At 39.9% G+C, this 20610-nt stretch overlaps 1 protein-coding gene across 1 annotated transcript in view; it reads left to right on the top strand.

Annotated features, from left to right (window-relative positions):
- The window catches only part of si:ch211-212o1.2 (uncharacterized protein LOC492735 homolog), a 42997-nt gene continuing 22387 nt past the window's right edge, over positions 1 to 20610 (top strand). Inside the window, exon 1 of the mRNA XM_044357336.1 lies at positions 1 to 760. Coding sequence (XP_044213271.1) covers positions 601 to 760 — 160 coding nt within the window. The 5' untranslated portion in view covers positions 1 to 600. The remainder of the gene's footprint in view (positions 761 to 20610) is intronic.

Below are 20610 nucleotides of genomic sequence, written 5' to 3'. Positions count from 1 at the left end.
ATTTATTATCTGAAACTGTTTAGGCGAATGTGTTGATTTCTGCGCTACAAACTGCAAAAACAATATACTATGAAGACTAGGACATAGTATACTGGCACACTGTATTTTATTCAGTATGGAATTTGCACACGGCACCTATTTTAGGTACCACTTCCACTTTTTTATCAGAAGTGCAAAATGTGGACGGTCCCTGCCGCCGAGTGACAGCTGAGCTGGACGCAGAAATAAAGTTTGTTAACAGTAAGCATCCTACAGAGCGCCGTGTGCAGGTGGAAAACAATAGCTGGACTCATTCTTTCACGTTAGAAGCTGACAGCGGTTCATGACAGGAGCTGCAGCAGTTAAAACCGTGAAATAGGTCTGTGTGTCAGCGCAGCTCCGTCCGTGTGTTTCCGGGTGGCACGAGTCTTCTCCGGTAACGTTACATCCCCGCCAGCATCAGTTGGCTCAGCCTCCCGCCTCCATCCAGCCACAACACAGCCAACGGAGGCCGAGACACAAACAAAACCAAGCCGTTATTGACTGAGACAGATCTATAATTGATGTCTTATAGCTGAAAGCCAACGCGGGGGGCAGCAGGGCGGGCAGCGGGCAGGAGTTATGGCGGCGTCGCTTCTCTCCGAGACCGACATCAGGCACCGGTCCATGGCGGAGGAGGATCCGAACGGGAATGAGCACGGGGCGGCTGCTCGCAGCGCGGCACCTCGCTGGGGACCGCAGCACGCCGGGGCCCGGCAGCTGGCGAGGCTCTACTCTCCCGGTGAGGACGGATGCATTGTCGTTGTCTGGTGTTATCTCAGTTGTCACTTTCTGTTGTCGGTAACGGCGTTAAGAATGAGACATGGCATCATAAGTTAGAGGCCTAACCACAGTGCGACATGAGTGCTGATGGGCGCAGGGAGGATGATGATGATGATGATGATGATGTAGACACTCCTGTTTACAAACAGAGGCTATAGGCTGAATTAGCAATGATATGTCAGACTAATCACTACAGAGCTTTTCATTATGGCTGCCATACACCTGCCGTGTAACCTGCTGAGTTATTGCATTTAACAGTGTGAAGGTCTTCTGTCTACAGCCTCCAGTCTGTGTCTTAATATCATTTGTTTGTTTACATTGTATAATAACAGTAAAATGCAATGTTTTAAACACCAGTCTGACTCAGTTATTATTGATAGACTGGGAAGAATTGGACATCCACACTAAATTGCACCCAGGGCCCCTGAAAGTCCTAGAAATATTACTGCACATTAGTTCAAGTCAATGTTCCACACAACTTCTCTCTCCTCGCTGGGGACATTTGTTGCATGTCGTTCCCCATCTCTCTCCCCTCATTTCCCGCCATCTCTGTACTGTCTAACTGATAAAGGCATGAAACGCTCCAAGAATATTGATTACAAGTATGTATGAATGTATAATTAAAGAAATGCACTTAATCTCGTTTGCTGTCCATTGTTCAAATTTGGGGAGGTTTTCCAGATCACTCAGATTCTTGCTTTACTGACATTTTTACAAATTTTATTGATATTTAAAGAAACATTTCACAGCAACAGAAAACGCTAGCTAACAACTTGGATTTTGCTTTTGCTTTTGTGTGATTGTAGTCTTTTCATTAAAATACATTTAAATCAATCTGGCAGATTTTAATAGCCTACTTATTAATACTTAATAAGTCCAATCCCAGTCGAGTCTACATAAGAGGGGATGTCCTGGTGGCCTTGGGCAGTATTTTTCCATCCTGGTCCTGGGGCACTCCTGCTCTGCATGTTTTAGATGTTTCCCTGCTCCAACACACCTGATTCAATTGATCAGCTTGTCATCAAGCTCTGCAGAAGCATGTTAATGACATTTGAATCAGGTGTGTTGGAGCAGGGAAACATCTAAAACATGCAGGGTAGTGGTGCCCCAGGACCAGGATGGAATAACACTTGCCCAGGGACCTATGTTGCATGTCTCTCTACTGTTGTCCAACCCATAATAATGCCCCCCATATTACTTTTAAAAGTACATATGATTAAAATGTAGTAGTAGTAAACCTTGCAGTCAAATACATCAAGTGAAGTAAAGGCTCTTATTGTCAGGTTTTTGAGATCTTAGTGAAGTTGTTGGCTTCAGCTGGGACAGGTGTCAGGTCCTAGGACAAAATCCATGTCTGTGACACAGTCTACAGCAGGTTTTCTTTATCGCCTGCTAGTTTAGATTCACCTGGCATCTCAGTCCAATTAGGTCTGTGATTAGGCATCTAGAATGAAAAACTTCCCAGCAGAATCAAAAATAAGAAGCAGTCTGGACCTTGGAGACTGAATTTTAGGACCACTGGTGCAACAGGCTAAAAGTCCTTTAATGGAACGACAGCGGTTGTTATTATTGGCAGAATTGCTTTGCCTTCATCGCAACAAAGTGTTGGCTCAGTGTCATGACCCTGAGGCTTCATGTAGCAGTGTGCATTGTGGTCTTGTTAAACAAATGTAACTTTAATTTTCCCATCAGTTGCACCACTCCCTGCTCTCTTTTATGTTTGTTTCAACCGCTCTCCTTTCTGTTCTGATCATAGCAGCTTTTATCCAGGAATCTCTCTGTGACCAGACTCCTTTACTTACTCAATAATCTACAACAGTAGAAAAAGATGACTTTTGTTTTTATTTTTAGCCATTCCTTGTTACATAAACCTGCTCAAGGTTCATGTCGTACTTTATTCCCTGTCTGGCGTATGACTCTGTGTTGCTGTTTGAAATGACAGCTCCTCTCTGGTATTTGTTGGCTGTCATTTACTTTCAATCAAATGTGGGCTCAAAATGGGTTAGGAGAGAACATAATTTAATCAACATGCTAAAATGAATCATTATATCACTGAAGATACATTGATTTCAGTGTGTTGATGGAAGGCACACTGTGCCTCAGACCTTAGCAAAGAAAACCTGTCTTACCAGTTGTGCATCAAGCTGGACTGTGCCACGTTTTGCCCGACCATCTGCCCTGCTTCGCACTTCACTGAGCATTTTAATTGCCTCTAGTCGGGCCATGTTGGCCACTTGTTAGCACTTCCAAAAATAGGAATGATGTTCAGAGAAAAGTGGGTTTTGCACCATTATAACCATTGTGAAGTTCATATGAGGGTAAAAGATGTGTCACAAGGTTGGCACTCGAATCCAAAGCCCTCAAAGCACTATGAGAGTGTTCATGTTCACAAACCACTGACCCTGGCAGCGCCTCGCTCGGCTCACTGAACTGAAAATGATCCTCTGACCTGACTGGTGACTTAAGACTTTTTATAACTTTATTTTCATTTAACTTCTGTCAGCGTGCAGGTTATCAAAGAACAAATCCCACACCTCACGGGAAGCTGGTGAGACCCGTAGTCCTATTTTTAGTCACTGTTGAGTAAAGGAGTCACCTTCCCCATTAATGAAATTGGATCCACACTATTATTCAGTGCCATCACATTAGAGAGATAATAATCTCTGCTCTGATCTTTGGTCTATTCTGCTGCCAGGCAACGCAAACATTACCTATGCATGTGAACAGACAAGCTTGCTTATGTGCAGGTGCAAACACACACACACACACACACACACACACACATGCACACACATGGTTAATGAATGTATTCAATTATAGTTGATTACGTGCTAATGACAGGAAGCAACAGAGGTGGGGGACAAGGAAAAGCAAGTTTGTGTTTTTTTGGAAGCATATTTTAATTTATTCATAGATCATAGCAGAAACCGATTGTATTAACAGCATTAGAGATCATTGGTAGCAATGTACAATAAACTAAATAAATAAAATAAATGTTTAAGTTGAAATCCATAACTTTCCTGATGTTGTCAAGGATGGCGGTTGATGTACGCCTGCTGTTTACATTAGATAGATATTTATAGATATATCAGCAACTGTAAAATTTTGAAAATATGTAATTGTCCCTATACAGTGTAGACATGTGCACCATATGTGTTTTTTACGTGTGTCCAAATAGAGCTGCAAAACTGTTTGTATATGTGACACAAAAAGGCAATTTGTTATTTTGGCCAGTAAGAAATATACTCGGCTGGTGGATATTTTTCATCTCCCAGTCCCCTTGGCAGGTGGGTCAAAAAGTTAATTTTGGACACTGCAGCCACACATACAGTACATCAGTGCTTTATTATCAGGGATAACAGGGATATCCATAACACTGACATGATGTAAAGGGCAAATGTAAAACCTAGTGCTGGGTGGTATGAAAGTAAACAGGAACTAGCCCTCTGTAGCAGCATTATGGCGTAGAGATCTATGCAATTTGCATGTTGGTTTCTTTACGTCTGAGGCTGTGGATAGGTCAGCGTCTGTTCATGCTAGAGAATTTCTAGTTCTTTGTAGATTAAATAAATGATTGTTCCTGTGTTACTTATGTTCAGATGCACAAGCTTCTTAAGCAATTCATGTAAAAATCATGTTTATTTCTAAAGCAGCAGGAGGCTGACGGAGGTTGCCCTGATAACCGTCATTATACACGAGGCCTCGTTTGCCCAAATGTCAATCTTAATCTCCAGAATCTCAATAATGGAGCTACCTGGCTAGCTAGCAAGCTGTACCCAGCATGCAGTTCGGCGGTGTAATTTTGTAAATGTTTTGTAAATGTACAATTATTAGTGTTACAAAGTATTTGTGTCACAAATTATTGTATGCCATGGTGTACTGCCCTGTTAAAGAGAGTTAGTTGTGGGTTATTCTACGCAGCTTGCCTTGACCATAGCGTGCTTCACAGGGATTCTATATTTTGCCGCCTATTGAAGAGTTACAGCAATTATTTCAACTATGCAGTATATGGCAGTATATGAAGACTTTGTATTGTATGGGAAATTGAAACTGGTATAGCGGATGAATCGGGTGCCAGTACTAATAAAACCCAAGGCCAAACATTTCTAAATATAACTTTCCTGTTGGCAACATCAAAAATGTTTAACAGTACTTTTAGACTGCTTTGATAAGGTTCCCAACTTATTTTGCACAATGTTTTTTTTCTCTGTCTTGTAGTACCTGTCTGCAACCCGTGTGTTGGGAACCAATGTGCTAAGCATTAAAGCAGTAATAATTGAATTTCTTTGTCCACTAGGAGGCAGTACAGCAAACTGTAAACACAACATTGACATATTGTCACCATATAAAGTAATTACGGCAACGTGTTAGCAAACAATAGCCTATTTACACATCCAGCACATTGACGGAGTCATGTTCCTGGCCACCTGACAAATGAAAATCCAATTTTCACCCTCCATTTATCTCTGCTTTGCTCTCCACCTAATCATAAGAGAAATATGTGGCTCAGTAGCAGCTAAATGCTAGTTGCTAACTTAGTTGGTCTGCCGTTTAGTAATGAGCAGGTAGTGTAGTAGCTTTATCCAAGCTTTTACATTGAAAACAGTTGCCTGCTGTGTATCAAAACTAGGCTGATGAGATTGGTGAAAGTGAACCAAAACGGTAAAGTTATGTGCCAGAAAACCAAAACAATGAGCTGAAAGACACTAAAACTCTCCGTAGAGGGAAACTTGAACTTGGAAACTCAGAGTTGGTGATTATTCTCTGTAGGTTTGTTACTACAAGTATGCCCTTTCACATTACACAGGACAGAACACCAGCCAAAGATGGTGATTAACTGGTTTTATATTGCTCTAGCCTACATATAGTAGATGAGATTATTGATGATCAAAGATGAACTTGGATGACCTGTTCAACTTCAACTTTGTTGTTAGTGAGATAGAAAATTTTGTCAGAATAAATCAGTTTAGGAGCCAACAGCCTGGTTGATGAGGAATATCTGACAAAGATGTCATCTGCAATAATTTAGCTGGTCGTACCAGTATTACAACTTTATAGTACAGTTATCTTATTCAAAATGAACATACTGTATTATTTATATTTATATGTAATATATAATTATACATTCAAAAAAATAAATAAAACATACCAGTATCTCACCTAAAAACTAATTTCTTTCACAAAGCATCAGTTTTTCAAACTTTAAATGTGTGCATATAAGGGGAGGATGAAGAGCTGATAGAAACATAGTAAACATACTGAATAAGAAGGATGCTGATGAGAACCCAGATCGTGTTCGCTTTGCCAGCCTGTTGTTGTTGAGTGTGGCGCTGATTGATGGTTAAGAGGATCACACATGCATTTGGGGTCCCGACACTTTATCCCCTCTCACTTAGTGGCTGCTGAGCTTAGTTAGCAGACTAACTCTGGGTAAAAATGCATGACGTGATTTAGCCAAGTAGGACATGTTCCTGGATCAACATCCAACACTGTGTTCCTGGACCAACATTGCGATCAACCAATCACAGCCGTCTGACATCACCAGTGTGCTGCTCCTGTGCTTCTTTTAAAATTCTTTTCTACTTCTTCTGAGGTATGCTAAGTTTTCCAAAATGAAGTTAGTACAATTGAACAAAATCCTCAGTAAAACTGAACAAAACCCTTAACACATTCTCTCCATTTTTGGAAAGCTTTGTCTTACATTTCATATAATAATGCCTCAAATTGAAATTTATTTCATTTACTTCCATGCTTCTGTGTCTGGATCAACACTAACACTGCAATCCTGCAAAAAATTGTTTTGAATGGCTATAAAAAAGGAGGTAAAATATGTTCATCACAGGTCTGTAGGATAAGTCTGGTGTATTTTTTATTATTTAAATTATTTTTGTTATTGTCAGTATGAACTATATGAAAAGAGCAAAAATGAGTTTCTCTTATGAATAAGTATGGTTCAAATAGCCACCTCCAAAATTAGATTTGACCAAAGCAAAATTAGGGCTCTTGTATCATCTTGGCAAGCTTAATAGCATAGCCTACCTAGTTAGCAAGCTAACTCACTAACCCTGCAGTAGCTCATATAGCTACAGCTCTAGGTCGCTACTAGACTATAATGATTAAATATTAATGACTTAAAGACATGCAGTTAAGGATTTTGTTCAGTTTTACTGAGGATTTTGTTCAATCACGTTGTGCGGGTCTGTTGCTAAACTCAAAACTGGTGTGTCACAATAATACTCAACAGTTCAGGTCATTATCCCTGAAGTATGATGAAGCTTCATTTGTTTTGTTTTTTTATATCAAAAGGGAAATGTAGAACAATCACGTCAAACTGCAAAATACCGTTAAGGCTAGTAGATACTTTCTTTCCTTGCATTAAAGTTTGTATCGCAACATAATCCCAATATACAGTCATTCAAATCACACATATCTCCTACTATTTAAATGCTGTGAATGTCAGTTTAGTTGAGTTTGTTAAACAATGAATTATGAGTAAAACTTGAGATTAAAAGTAATAAAAACACCATCATAAAAACATAATCTACAAGAATGTGGCTCAAGACTTCTTGAAGGGTCAGTTCACCCAAATCATTGAAAGTATGTTTCCTCACTTATCCCTTGTGGTATCAGGCCACGTAGATAGTTTTGGTTTTCTTAGGGATATCTCCCTTCTGCTGTCACCTCAACAGTTTTCATTGGAAGTATTGATGTTGAATTTACTACTGGTAGGGAAGTGCTAAAGGTGTAAAGAGTGTTTAGTGACTTATGATCCCTAAACATTTGTGTCAAAGTTTGGTGTTTCTGCTGTTCTACTGACATCAAATTCTCATGAAAATACACTTACACATAGTTAATTGTCTTAAAGGTGCCCAGTGGAGTTTTCTAGTCAACAAATAAATTATATTTACATTCAGAGTTACTCACCAATACACATTATGTGGCATTTTTGATCAGTTTAAATTGTGCATTGTTTACTTCTGTTTGCTAGCTTGCAGTCTTCGTCTTCACTGCCTTCGTTGGCAAACTGTCATGTTTCTTTGCACATCACCACCATCAACCATTGATCAACAGTACAGCGTGAAACCAGCAGCAGGACTGTATATTACTTTGCTCCAGTTTGTGCATGTGCATCATTGTGCATGATACAAATGAAACAGGGAACCACTCATAAAAACATTGCTCTATAGCACTGATAGTGATCAAAACTCCACAAGGTACCTTTTAAGTTACGGCAACGTTAACTTAACTATGTTAACTAACTATATTTTTATGTATCTGTATTGTTTATTTCTGTATCATTATGGTAATGATCCTGAAAGAATGGATTTGTGAGTATAACTGAGTTTACAGAAGTCGGGCCGTATGGTTCTCCTCAGTGGAGAACCAGGACGTGTGTCCTCTGAAGATCAGCAGCTTGAACAAACCAGTGAACAATGCAGTTCAGTAACATAAAACTTGTTTTTTTGTGTTTTTACAAATGAAACTGTCACGTTAACATATTTAAGCTTATTATGCTTCACAGGAATCAGTTATGGGCTTCAGTGATGGATAAATGCTGATCAGATGGGGACAAAAATAGCGTTTTATTAGCATGGCACATTTTATCTACAAAACGAAATAAAGACTTTAGTTTAGAGCAGTTTTTTTTTCTAAATCAAGATTTAGTCGGCCACAATACAGTCAAATATCATACTGGATGCACTTTTTCAAAAAGATGCTGCTTTTTTGTAAAAAAAAAAAAGGTCAGTGGTTTTTTTTTTAGCTGTAATCATAGAAAAGAACATGGTTGTGTATGAAGTTTAGAGTCTTCACCAGGTATATTTGAAATGACTTATAAGCTTTCCCTCATTTCAGCAGAAAGGGCACAGCAGGCTGCAAGTGGAAGATATGCTCAGCAACGCTAACAATGCCACCAAGCCATTTTATGAAAACTTAAAAGCAAAAATGTTCCCCACATGCTGACAAGTGTCTGTTACAGAAAAATAAACAGCTAAAATTCAAAATGTCAAAGTGTCCATTTAAGGGAGCACCACGCTGTTATGTGCTTAGTTGTTTGGGTCCGGTTCAATGCTGGTAGGAGGTAAATCTAAATAGCAGTTTGGCTTGTTAGACTTTGGAGAAGTTAGATGAGGCGTTGGCGATGCTCCATAGAGCCAAACATGGGCTCATTACAGCAAAGCAAGGATGGACAAACAGCTGGATATATCTCCCTCTCCCTCTGTTTCTGCGTCTCTCCATTTCTCTCACCAACTCTCTATTCATCCCCTCGTCTCTCCTCGGTCCTCCCATATGTCTGAAGTGTCACGGTCCGCTGACTTCCTCTCCTCTCCTCTCCTCTCCTCTCCTCTCCTCTCCTGTCCTCTCCTCTCCTCTCCTGTCCTCTCCTCTCCTCTCCTCTCCTCTCCTCTCCTCTCCTCTCCTCTCCTCTCTTCTCTTCTCTTCTCTTCTCTTCTCTTCTCTTCTCTTCTCTTCTCTTCTCTTCTCTTCTCCTCTCCTCTCCTCTCCTCTCCTCTCCTCTCCTGTCCTCTCCTGTCCTTTCTTCTCTTCTCCTCTCCTCTCCTCTCCTTTCCTCTCCTCTCCTGCAATTTCACATTGTTTCACTTCTCCTTTCTGTATTTTGTGAGACATATTCACATGAGCAGCATGTATGTCTACATGCATCTTTTAGTGTATTTATCCATCACTTGACTTGTGTGTCCATTAAACTTTTTTTTATTCTTATAGAACACAATTTAAATTGAACATTTTCAGTATTTTCGGATCTTTAACCTGTAAGATTTAAAATATGGGAGCAGGGATCAATATTCAGTGTAATCTGTGCCACCAATTTCCCACCTCAAGACCTAGTAACATTTCCGGTTAAATGCTGGTACGGTTGTGTTGTGAATCAAAGCAGTATAACTTTCAGTAGAAAGTGGTACAATGGCTTGACATTTGGAATGTCTCTTGATAAACATGTGCTAGACTCACTTACAGTTACAAAGACTGGAGGAATAAATGCAGTGTAGGGCTGCTGAGCAAAACTTGGGGGACACTCAACAGCATTTCTCCGTTCTTCGTTTAGATGAGCTGAGATTGTCACTAGAATGAGAATAGCTGGTCCACCTTAAAGGTCAGTCCACCTTAAGTGAGCCTGGTCAGGTTAAGCTAACCCATTGTCACTGACTTTGGGCCTAACCCCTTCACTTTAACCAGCAGGTGGCAAGCAGGACACAGGAACTTGGCTTGGGTGTTGAGGAGTTGTAGCATTTATTCACTTACAAATAGCCTAAACTGCACATACACACTGCACTGCTACATTCACAGCTATACTGTTAACTTCATACTCTCTGCTCCAGTCGCCAGCCTCTCACACACACGTGCTCTCTCTCTCTCTCTCTCTCTCTCTCTCTCTGTCAACTACACTTGCCACACACACAACCTTCGCGCTGAGCTGTCCCTTCTGAGTTGGACGTATTATCGTGGGGAAAAAATGCATTTTGTTCAAATAGGTATTGTGAATGTATTAATTTACTTAAATAACCAAGTAATGAGTGGTACATAATGTGAAGGCACACTTTTATTTTTGGTTATGACTTTTAACTTGTCCAGTGGGGCATGTAAATTTCTCTTCCACTTGCCCTACAAAAAATCCACTAGTCCCAGACAAGCAGAGAAGCCTTAATGTTGAGCCTTGCTTTTTATATGAATATCTTTGGAGATTTTTATGCAGTTTTATAACAGAGGTAACAGACAAGATATATTCTTTTATTACTGAAATTACATATAATACAGAAAATAGATATTCGAGGCAATTGATTTTATAACTGTTAATAGAATAAGCACAAGAACCCTATGTGTGTGTGATCTTGAGTTGCCCTCAAGGATCTGTGTCAGTGCCTGTAACTGATCTAAGGAGTGATACTGATCTTCAACCTCCCTCAGCTCATCTAGCTCTGACTACTCACATGTCAACCGCTCCCATTAAACAAACATAAAGTCACGCTGCAGCACAGGAGCTTCTTCAAAAACCCTTACTGCAATAAAGGTATGATTAGTTTGATTGCAATCAATCAACTTTTTGATAAATAGACCGACTTGTGCAGCAACCCATGCCCAACCAATGACATATATCAGCTAATATTAGCTTATTGCAGACATATTATTACCAATGAATTTTAGTGCAGAAATATTGAATGTATAATAATATTGAATGGTTTCTAAATTGAATGCAATTTAGAAACCTTTATATAATTTGTCCACTAGACGGTACTGACTCAACTTTTAAATGTTCCACTCAGTACAAATGTTGGTCACAATTCTCTAAAAATCAAATTTAAAAGATCCTTAAATTTGTACGTGTTGAAGTCAGCTGATGTAGCTTTTGGTGAACAGCAACAACAAGAATCATAAGGCCATCAAACTGACTCATTAATGTCAGAAACACAATATCAGCAATATCTGTCTGAAGTATGATAACTTTAGCTAACATGAGCCACTGGTCATACGAGAAGTGTACCATGTAAGGCTGTAGCAGCAAAACCCCTGCACTGATCCGAGAAAGGGGGTGTTTTAATGCTTATGCCTTCAACTTTACAGCTGTTAGTGAAGAATGTTTTACTTCTGCTCTCAGAAGATATGGTACATAGTCTTGCTTCAAGTTAAGCTTGTTAAGTTATATTAAATTTGTTTATGTTGTGAGTTTATATAAAACATTAACTTCTGAAAATTTATTCAATTTTTTTCATGCCGAAAATATCATTATTGGCCTCAGAAATCCAGTATCATTATCAGCTGTAGTTGGTAGTACTTTCATGTTGAGAGTACATGGGGAAACAGGCAACACTTCTCTCAAGAGGGAGATTTAGCAATTTAGAAAAGCAGCAGGTTGTATACATCATGGCTGTGGTCAAAGTTGCAGATGTGAAACATTGGACAGTGGTCCTTTCCTGTAAATTCTACAAAATAAAAGTCCCCCTGTTACTTTGTTATTTAAAAGCTTTTAATATGAAACAGCAGCAGCAGGAAATGATTTCATCAGTAGTAACTTAACGCTGCTCCAATACAGCTACAAAAGTACTGAGAGCTGAACACACCGACTTTTAAAAAGAGAAGCTGCCTCCTGGGTCTCAGTTGTAAAAGGTAAACACAGAAAAATTTCACTTCCCCTCTTTGACCCATATGGAGCTGGTGAACGTGACATCACTGATGATCTACCATGCTCCAACTTCTATGCACCGCTACTGGAGTTAGCAGATAGCATACCCTCCTTACCTCTACCTTAAGCTCACTACCCGGAGGGATGGTGTAAGAGTCCACGGTCCCGTCCCAGGAAGCGCTCTGGCCCCAGCTCTTCATTTGGCTCCTATACCAACTCCTTCACCTCAACCCCCAAAACCGTTTGTCCTTGGAGCAAGCGGTATCGCCTGTTACCCAATGTAGCTGAGCCGGTTACCACTTCAGCTGCTCTCAGTTCACCTCCAGCTGCAAGGACCACTGCCCCCGGTCAAGTGCCACCACCCCATGCCTTGCCGAGATCTGCTACTTCCATTACCTGCCAACTTCCTTCCAACCTCCATCATAAGATTTATTAAACTCCCGTCCACCATTACATATTGTCTTGGCAGTGGATGGTTTGAGGATTTTATTAAACTTACACCAACACTCGACCTTCACCCCTCAGTCCACGCTGTAATAGTACACACCGGAACTAATGACATCATGTATAGACAATCAGCCAAGTTGCACCAGGACAATGAATCACTATGCTGCACAATCGAGAGTCTGGGAAAAAGCTGTGTAATGTTTGGCGCCATCCCTACTCTTTCAAAGAGCATTGAACCTTTTAGTCATCTTTTTAGCCTCCACCAGTGACTGTGGCTGCAAAATTTCTGTTCAGCAGCAGGATATCATTTTATCAGCTATGTTGATTATTTCTGGACTAAGCAGGATTACTAGAGAATGGACGGCCTTCACCCAAATAAGAAAGGAACCTAGCAACTAGTTTCTAAATATATTCAAGACAGGGCTACTCAATGTAAGATCTCCGTTAAATAAGTCATTTGTGTGTAACAATTTCATTTTATCACTGGACATTCTTATGAAAATTGTGAGGATTTAACTTCTCTAATTGAAGCCTCTCCTCCTGGCTTCTCTTTTCACCAACCTAGACTTTTGGGAAGGGGGGAGGGGTTGGTAGCTGTTTTCTTTAGAATTAATGTCAATCTTTCTTGAATTGACTTAGGACTATTCCTCCTTTTAGGCACTTCCATTTGTATTTAAGGGGAATACCCAGTGTCTGTGCCTTCTAGTCTACAGATCTCCCAAATTTTCTTTTGGCTTTATAAACGAATTCTCAGAGCTCCTATCAATACTCAATACCAAGATATGACAGGTTTTTAATTCTAAGTGATTTTAATATTCATGTCTGCTACACCCTTTAACAGTCTAAGTGTTGAATTTTTATCCCTGATTGATTCTTTTAATTTATCTCTCTCACTGACTGGGCCCACTCATTGTCAGGGCCATACTCTTGATCTTGTTTTATCTTGTGGTCTTACATTATCTGACTTGACATGTTCTGATCCTTGTATTACTGATCACTATTGCATATGTTTTAATTTGGTTTTACCTCCTTGTTTTAGCTGCTCACGTACACAGTTACGGTCTAGAGTTTTTTAATTCTACCTCTGCCAATATTTTTAGTAAAGCCTTTAACACTATCCCCTGTGAGATAGAGCCCTTATTATAAATGTATGAGCATCTAACTAATTTCAATATCATCTGCAATTCCATCCTTGATGAAATTGCACCATTTAAAACCAGGAAAACTAAACATGTCCCAGCCCCGGATAAATGAAAACATTTGTGCTTTAAAATGTAAACGTCATAAAGCAGAGCATCAGTAGAAGGCGTCAAAGCTCCCTGGTCACCATGAGGACCTTAAAGGCTCTGATGAAGCTCTTTAATGCTGAGGTTAAAAGCTCTAGACGCGGCTACTTTTCCCTTCTCATTGAATCTAATATTTCTAATCCCAAGGTGCTTTTTAACACTGTAAGCCGTTCCACTGATGCTCCCCCTGTCCCTTCTATAGACGTAATGTAATGAGTTTTTAAACTTTTTTACTCAAAAGATCCCCCTCATTCGTCAGAGTATTACCTCACCTGTAGATCCCCCATCAGTTTGTTTACCTGCAAGGCCTAGTAATCGTTTTGATCTCTTCAACCTTGTCTCTTAACCTACAGTGTTAGAAATTGTCAACAAAATGAAGCCCTCCTCCTGTCCTCCTGACATTCTCCCCCTTCGATTTTTTAAATAAGTTTTTAACACAATTTGCCCTTTTTATACTGAACATTTTAAATAGCTCCCTTTCTACTGATACTGTGCCCTACTATTTCAAAAATGTTCTTGTTGAACCCCTGTTAAAGAAACCTGGACTCAACTCAATTTCATGATATCAGTTGAAATTCAACAGGACAGAACAGGATGGTCTATTGAACACACCCTCGTTAGCTTATTTTTATCTGAGCATTGCAAAATGATTCAGATAATATTTTAGAAAAGAGTCTGAATTACTCTAAGGGCACAGTACTGGGTTGAATTATGTGTCTTGTGAAGTGTATTACCTGCTTTAAAGCTGTATCTTTATCCTAAGACCTAAGGTTCTGCATATAGAAACGATCCATACAGCCATCCATTCATCTAGCCAGTCAGCCAGTCGGTCTCAGCTGAATTTTGCATCAGTGGGTCATTGACTTTCTTTTTTTTTTTCCTACCAGAGTTGAGATAGCCAAAAGCTTTTTTCCCCATAGATCATGGCCTTGTTACCTTAACAACAGAAACAGGGCAAGGTCTTTAAGGTAGATGTGGACAAAGGGAGTAGAGCCGTGTCAGAAATATGATGCTTATAATTTCTAAAAGTCAAAACCCTCCTGATGTCATGTCAAGCCTAAAACAGTACTCTGATATGATATTCATATTATGTCTTAAGTCTATATGCATATTAATGTTAAATATATTAATAGGAATGTATGGATTTTTTACCAACATCTTCTAATCAATAATTTCATTGATGATTTCAGCCAATACAATACAGATACTGACATAGTTCATGGCAGTACTGAGTTTACTAAATTGTACTTTACAGAACGTTTATCATGATGTATGACTTTGTTTGGTGGATAATCTTAAAAATAGCTTCATTTCCACCAAGATTTACTACTTGACACTCTTTCCTAGAGTCCAGCAACTGAAGGATGAAAGCACAAATTGAATCATCTAAAAAACAAAACATTTAGCTGACATTTAGCTCTTAATCAAGAAATATCTATGCACACATGCTCATGGGAAAGTGTGCGTGTAGAAATACCCCTGCAATGCAAATGTTGTGCCCCAGGAATCGTGCACTCTTGTCTCTCCAGTAGTGAAGAAATAAAGAGCAGATTAGATTTGCAGAGATGGATTTTTTTCCTTCACAGTGAAGTGAAGCTCCAGAGTAGTGTGACAGTTCTCAACCCTGATATTTGACTGGCCTGAATTTGTCTGTTGTAGATGTGCAACTGCAATAACACTCACCTCTCATATGTGACAGTTGACACATTTACACACGTGCACACACACACACACACACACACATAGACTCCCTGAACTGCTGACCCCAGGGTCATGAAGGTCAGGGGTTAGAAACCATGTGAGCATGTGTGTTGGGCCCTGAGAGTCACATGAGCTGAACATGGCTTTGACCTCTGTGTGTGTTTTTGTGACCTCAGTGTGCCTACGGCCAGTGTGGGCCAGAGGAGTATTATAGTAGAGTCAGCAGAACCAGTAGATTTAACTGCTCCATTGACTTACTGTATACCATGCATAAGTGTATTTTAGTTATTAATACTGTATCACTTTGAGTTTCACTATGAATGAAAAGTGTGGTACAAAAGGTATTAATTTTTTTATTATTATTGACGACTACAGTGACAAGAATGACAGATAATCTACTTTTTCTTTTTCTGCTGTAGCTTTATAAATACATGAAATCTTAATCTAAATAACTTGTAACCACAGCTGTCAAATACATGTAGTGGAGTAAATAGTGCAATATTTACCTAAAGAAGTATAAAGTAGCATAAAATTGAAATACTCAAGTAGAGTAAATGCACTTAGTCACTTTCCATCACTACAGTGTGCAAATTGATTTCATCAGTTTTCTCCACTGTCCAAGAAAGAAAGTAAAGAAGGTGAACATATCTTCCAAAACCTTTCAAAATCCTCATTCAACCATCTGCAGACACAGACACAAAATATATGACACACTCATATATTCATACATGAGTATTGGAGGATATTTTTCTGATTATAGGATGGCCACTTGCCAACAAAATGCCATATGTATTATACAACTAATTTCAATCTTCCTTGCCTGTTTTAAATCATAAAATATAGTTTCCTGGTCTCAGAATGCCTGTCCTTTGTGTTGCAAGACAATATGTAGTTTAAAAACTGGGAGAGAAAGAAATTTTCCAGATTCCTACCAAATTTTGAACATACTCAACCCATAAAAATAGAGATTAATCTGATAATATAGTAGAGAACACTACTTAGCACTCTCACACACAGGCTGCTGCAGTCTGTCACACACACACACACACACACACACACACCACCTCCTCATTTTCTGTGCAGTTTTGGTCACATCTTCTGTCTTCTTTCGCTTACAGCTCCTCTTAATTGAAGTTGATTTGCCAATTCACCAAAATATTCAAGGCATTTTAAATTGAATGAGTCCATTAGTCTTGTATTGTAGCCGTCTTTACCTAGAATTTAATAACAGCACAGGTGTCTGATTACTGAAAGTAAATCCACACCTTTCAGCCAGTCAGAATCGAAAATTCTCCGTAGCCCTGTTATAAACATCACTATCACCAGGCCCTTAAAGTGAGTCACTTTTATTTTTCAAGTTCCTGATAAGGAGCTGCTAATCAAACATTTATTGAAATGAAATTGTTGCAGATTATTACTTTGAATGCACTTTTCCACTGCAAATAATGAGAAATCAACTTCCACAAATAGTAAGTGGAGAGGACTTGCCAACACTGTATTTATTTTGCAAGCTAGTTTGGTTTAACAACTCGGTAGGAACATTCGGTTGGAACAAGTTGGGAGGGTCAAGTTGCTTTTAAGAATCTGTCAATATATGTTGGACCTGCAGGATAGTGTCCACAAACACACAAACAAAGATAACGCACAGTACACATACATATAAATCATGTGCTCGCAATTTTATACACAGGCACATACATGCTGAACACACACTGTACACACACACACACTGTGCATCTGTGGCTTTAGGCGAGCCTTCTAGGCAGGATTTTACTATTGACCTTGACCAATGCAAGAGAGGAGCTAGGAATGCTGCATATTTTCAGAGATGAGCTGTGTGTGTGTGTGTGTTTTTTTTTTTTTGAGTGTGTTTGTGTGTGTGTGTGTGTGTGTGTGTGTGTGTGTGTGTGTGTGTGTGTATGTGTGTGTGTGTTTGTAATTATCCTTATGAGGGCCACAGATGAATATGGCGGTAGCGGAAAGCCCAAGAGATGAGGGGATGGTGTACAGCACACACACACACACACCCTCACACACAAAGGAACACACACATGATGGGATCTGTCCATCCTTTTTTTGTGTGTCTCCACAGGGGAGGGAGGCTGGAGCAGGGCCTACTTACACTGGCTCTCATGTGGGTTAAAAAGTGTGTGTGTGTGTGCCTGGATATATGCATCTGTTTGTCTGCATGCATATGTGTGTGTGTGTGTGTGTGTGTGTGTGTGTGTGTGCGTGTGCGTGCCATTGTGTCGGTATGCCGTTATTGAATCTCATTTGCCACATTCCTCTCTTTGTTGCTGTTGAATCTACAGGGTAATGGATTTATTAAGTTTGTCTGGCAGAATTGTGTGTTTGTGTGTGTGTGTGTGTGTGTGTGTATGTCACATAAAGATATACATATTGTGTTTGTGCTTGTGTGTGTGTGTGTGTGTGTGTGTGTGTTTTGTTTCTTCTTCATCTGTGGTATGTGTAATTTGCGTTGTTGTTGGTTTTGTGTTTATGTGTGCGCCAATAAGAGTGTGTGTGTGTGTGTGTGTTTGCTTGCATCCCTGTGTTGTATGTGTGTGTGTGTGTGTGTGTGTGTGTGTGTGTGTGTGTGTGTGTGTGTGTGTCCCAGGTTCTGTAGTCCACTGAGATCAGATGAAAGGAAAGAGGCCTGTGACTGATCCACTCCTTCTGAACAAGGGAATTCGACCTCCCCTCTTTCCCCTCTCTCTCTCTCTCTCTCTCTCTCTCTCTCTCTTTGTGTCTCTACCTCTCCCTCTCTCACCCCATCCTTCCCCGTTACTGTCATTCTCTCTCACTGTCTCTCTCCCTCATCTCTCTTTCATTCTCATTCTCTCTGAGCATGTGACCCACTTTTACCACCCACATCACTCTCTCTTTCTCTCTCCCTCTCTCTCTCTCTCTCTCTCTCTCTCCCCCCCAAGTCCCATCTGAAGACAGTCTACTGAGAGCAAACCACGGGGACACAGAAAGAGAGACGGAGAGTAAAAACAGTAGCAGAGCCGTCTGTATTCTGCTCCCACATTTAGTATTGCCCTCTGCGATTTAGTGCAGAATGTTTTAGCTCTCTATACATCAGTCTGAATAAGTGTAAATGGAGTTTATCTTAGAGACGGAGTGTAAGGTAGGTGATGGGGAAAAACTAGAGAGAAAAAGCAAGAAAAGGCGTGGTCGTGCTGTGCTGGCAGCTCTGACTGGGGTCTTTGAGCGGCTGTCAGGCTGCTGCTCAGAGTGTTTGAGTTTCTTTTTGTCAGAGGCTCTGTAGGTGTTTTTCTGTATGTAGATTTTGTGTTCTCGCCTTTTGGTTTCATCCCTCGTTGTTTGTGTGTGTGTGTGTTCACTTGATTGGTCATAACAGAAACAAAAAAGAGTTTTCTTCTCCCACTTTAACATGGGACTATGTCCTCTTATTAACAGTTTATAGTTGTATACAGTTACACTTCAGTAAATCAGGCTTATTCACAACAAAAAAATTGGTTCATAAAGTAGGTTTAAATGAGCCTGACTTAAGTTACCATGGAAACCTATCCTTCTACACTAGCCTGGTGCAGGTCAGGCTAGTTTTCAGAATTAGCTTCACTTGAGGCTTAAGCAGTGTTACAATCAATCTGCCAGACCGACACACAGTGTCTTCTGCCTGACACTTCCTCTTTAGTGACGCTCTGTGTACATGAGTCAGTCTGCAGTTCACTTCCGTTTGTTTAGTATCTGCACAGTATTTCAGTCAACATAAGGGATTTTAGATGAACTGTAAGTCAAATGAAGCTAAACAAGTTGGACTCATGGCTGCAGCCTCATAGTTAGGATCATTTTCACATGTTTTTTCTTTTTTTAAATGTCACACAAAAGTTAAAGAAAGACAGTTTATTAAAAATACAAGAAGGGCAGTAACTGCAGCCGTAGACCTACAGTAGTAGAGAACAAATCCACCTCAAGTCAGTTCACCAATCTATCTATTTGCAGAAGAGAGTTTCCCCTCCTTTACACACATGTACTTCATGTTGTAAGTTAAAGATTTACTGTAAACAGGGAAAATTGGCAGTAATACTAATTTAAATGACTTTTCCACAGTTTCCACAGTTATCTGCATTGACCTCCCCCTCGGTCTCTCCAGACTCTCACCCACACTAGTGTTTTCATTGCATGATCAGAAAAACTTCTCCATCCACATTGAAATGCCAGAACAGTAAATCTCTCCTCTCTCCTCATCCCTCACCTGATGGTTTAGGCTGGACAGCCAAAACGGAAAAGAAGCAACAAATCCTACTGCTAGTGCTAAAATATAGTTAAATTACACCATGATGGCCTTGGATTTTATTCTCTGAATAGTGGTCTGTATATCGCAGCTTTGTTGGACTCATAAGAAGTAACATCAATCAAAAACAGTTTAAACTGCAAACAGAAGTAGCTTGTTCAAAGTTTAAGACAGTTGACTGGAAATCACTATATATGCAGCTCAGTGTCTCTTAGATTCATTCATTTATTTTGAGGAAATTGATCGATCGATTCCTGGAGTGCAAGAACTTTGTAGTAAGTATTATTTGCTGGGTGTTAACAGTTAAATGCATTTTTAAAAGGCAGAGAATCTCAGATGACTAGTGCTGCTCTACATACCTTCTCCACATGTGATGCGTTCCATCCTGACGCAGGGACGCAGTCAGGTAAAATGCAGCTCTCTCTCTCACTGAATGTTACAACTTGTTATGTTACGGTTTGATGATGAGTAATGTTAATATAGAAGGTCCTGGCCAGAGTAGCCGGAGCTGGACAGACAGGAGCCTGGTTCTCTGTGCTGTGTGACCAGTTGAAAGCTTTTTCCTTAACAGATTTAGCTAGAATGCAGCCAAATCTCTTTATAAGTGGCGTTTGCAGAGAGAGAGATGTATCTGTCATCATCTCAGAGGTTGAGGTAGATTTTTGTGTCGTAAGAAATAATGTTGCTTTGAATTTCTCAGGACTGACATGATAAATGCCCATGTCGTTTTGTTCATTTTCGTGTATTTGTTTGCTTTTTTTCCCCTTTCCCCTTTTTATTTTCTTGTTGGTTATTTTATTTTAGCATGTTTAAGTCTGTTGCCCTATTTCCTTGTTACCTGACACACAGCAGAGAGAGGTAAAGAGGTCTACTTTCTGTCTCCCCTCTCCATTAGTCCATTAGTATTCAGGATGTGTTGCCTGCCTGCCTGCTGCCCGCCACTCATTCCCCAGACAGCGAATCAGCCGGCGTTGATT

Source organism: Thunnus albacares, chromosome 7, assembly GCF_914725855.1.
Source record: "Thunnus albacares chromosome 7, fThuAlb1.1, whole genome shotgun sequence".
Taxonomy (NCBI): Eukaryota; Metazoa; Chordata; class Actinopteri; order Scombriformes; family Scombridae; genus Thunnus; species Thunnus albacares.
Note: the sequence above shows the minus strand (reverse complement) of the source record. Positions and strands in the feature narration are given on the sequence as shown.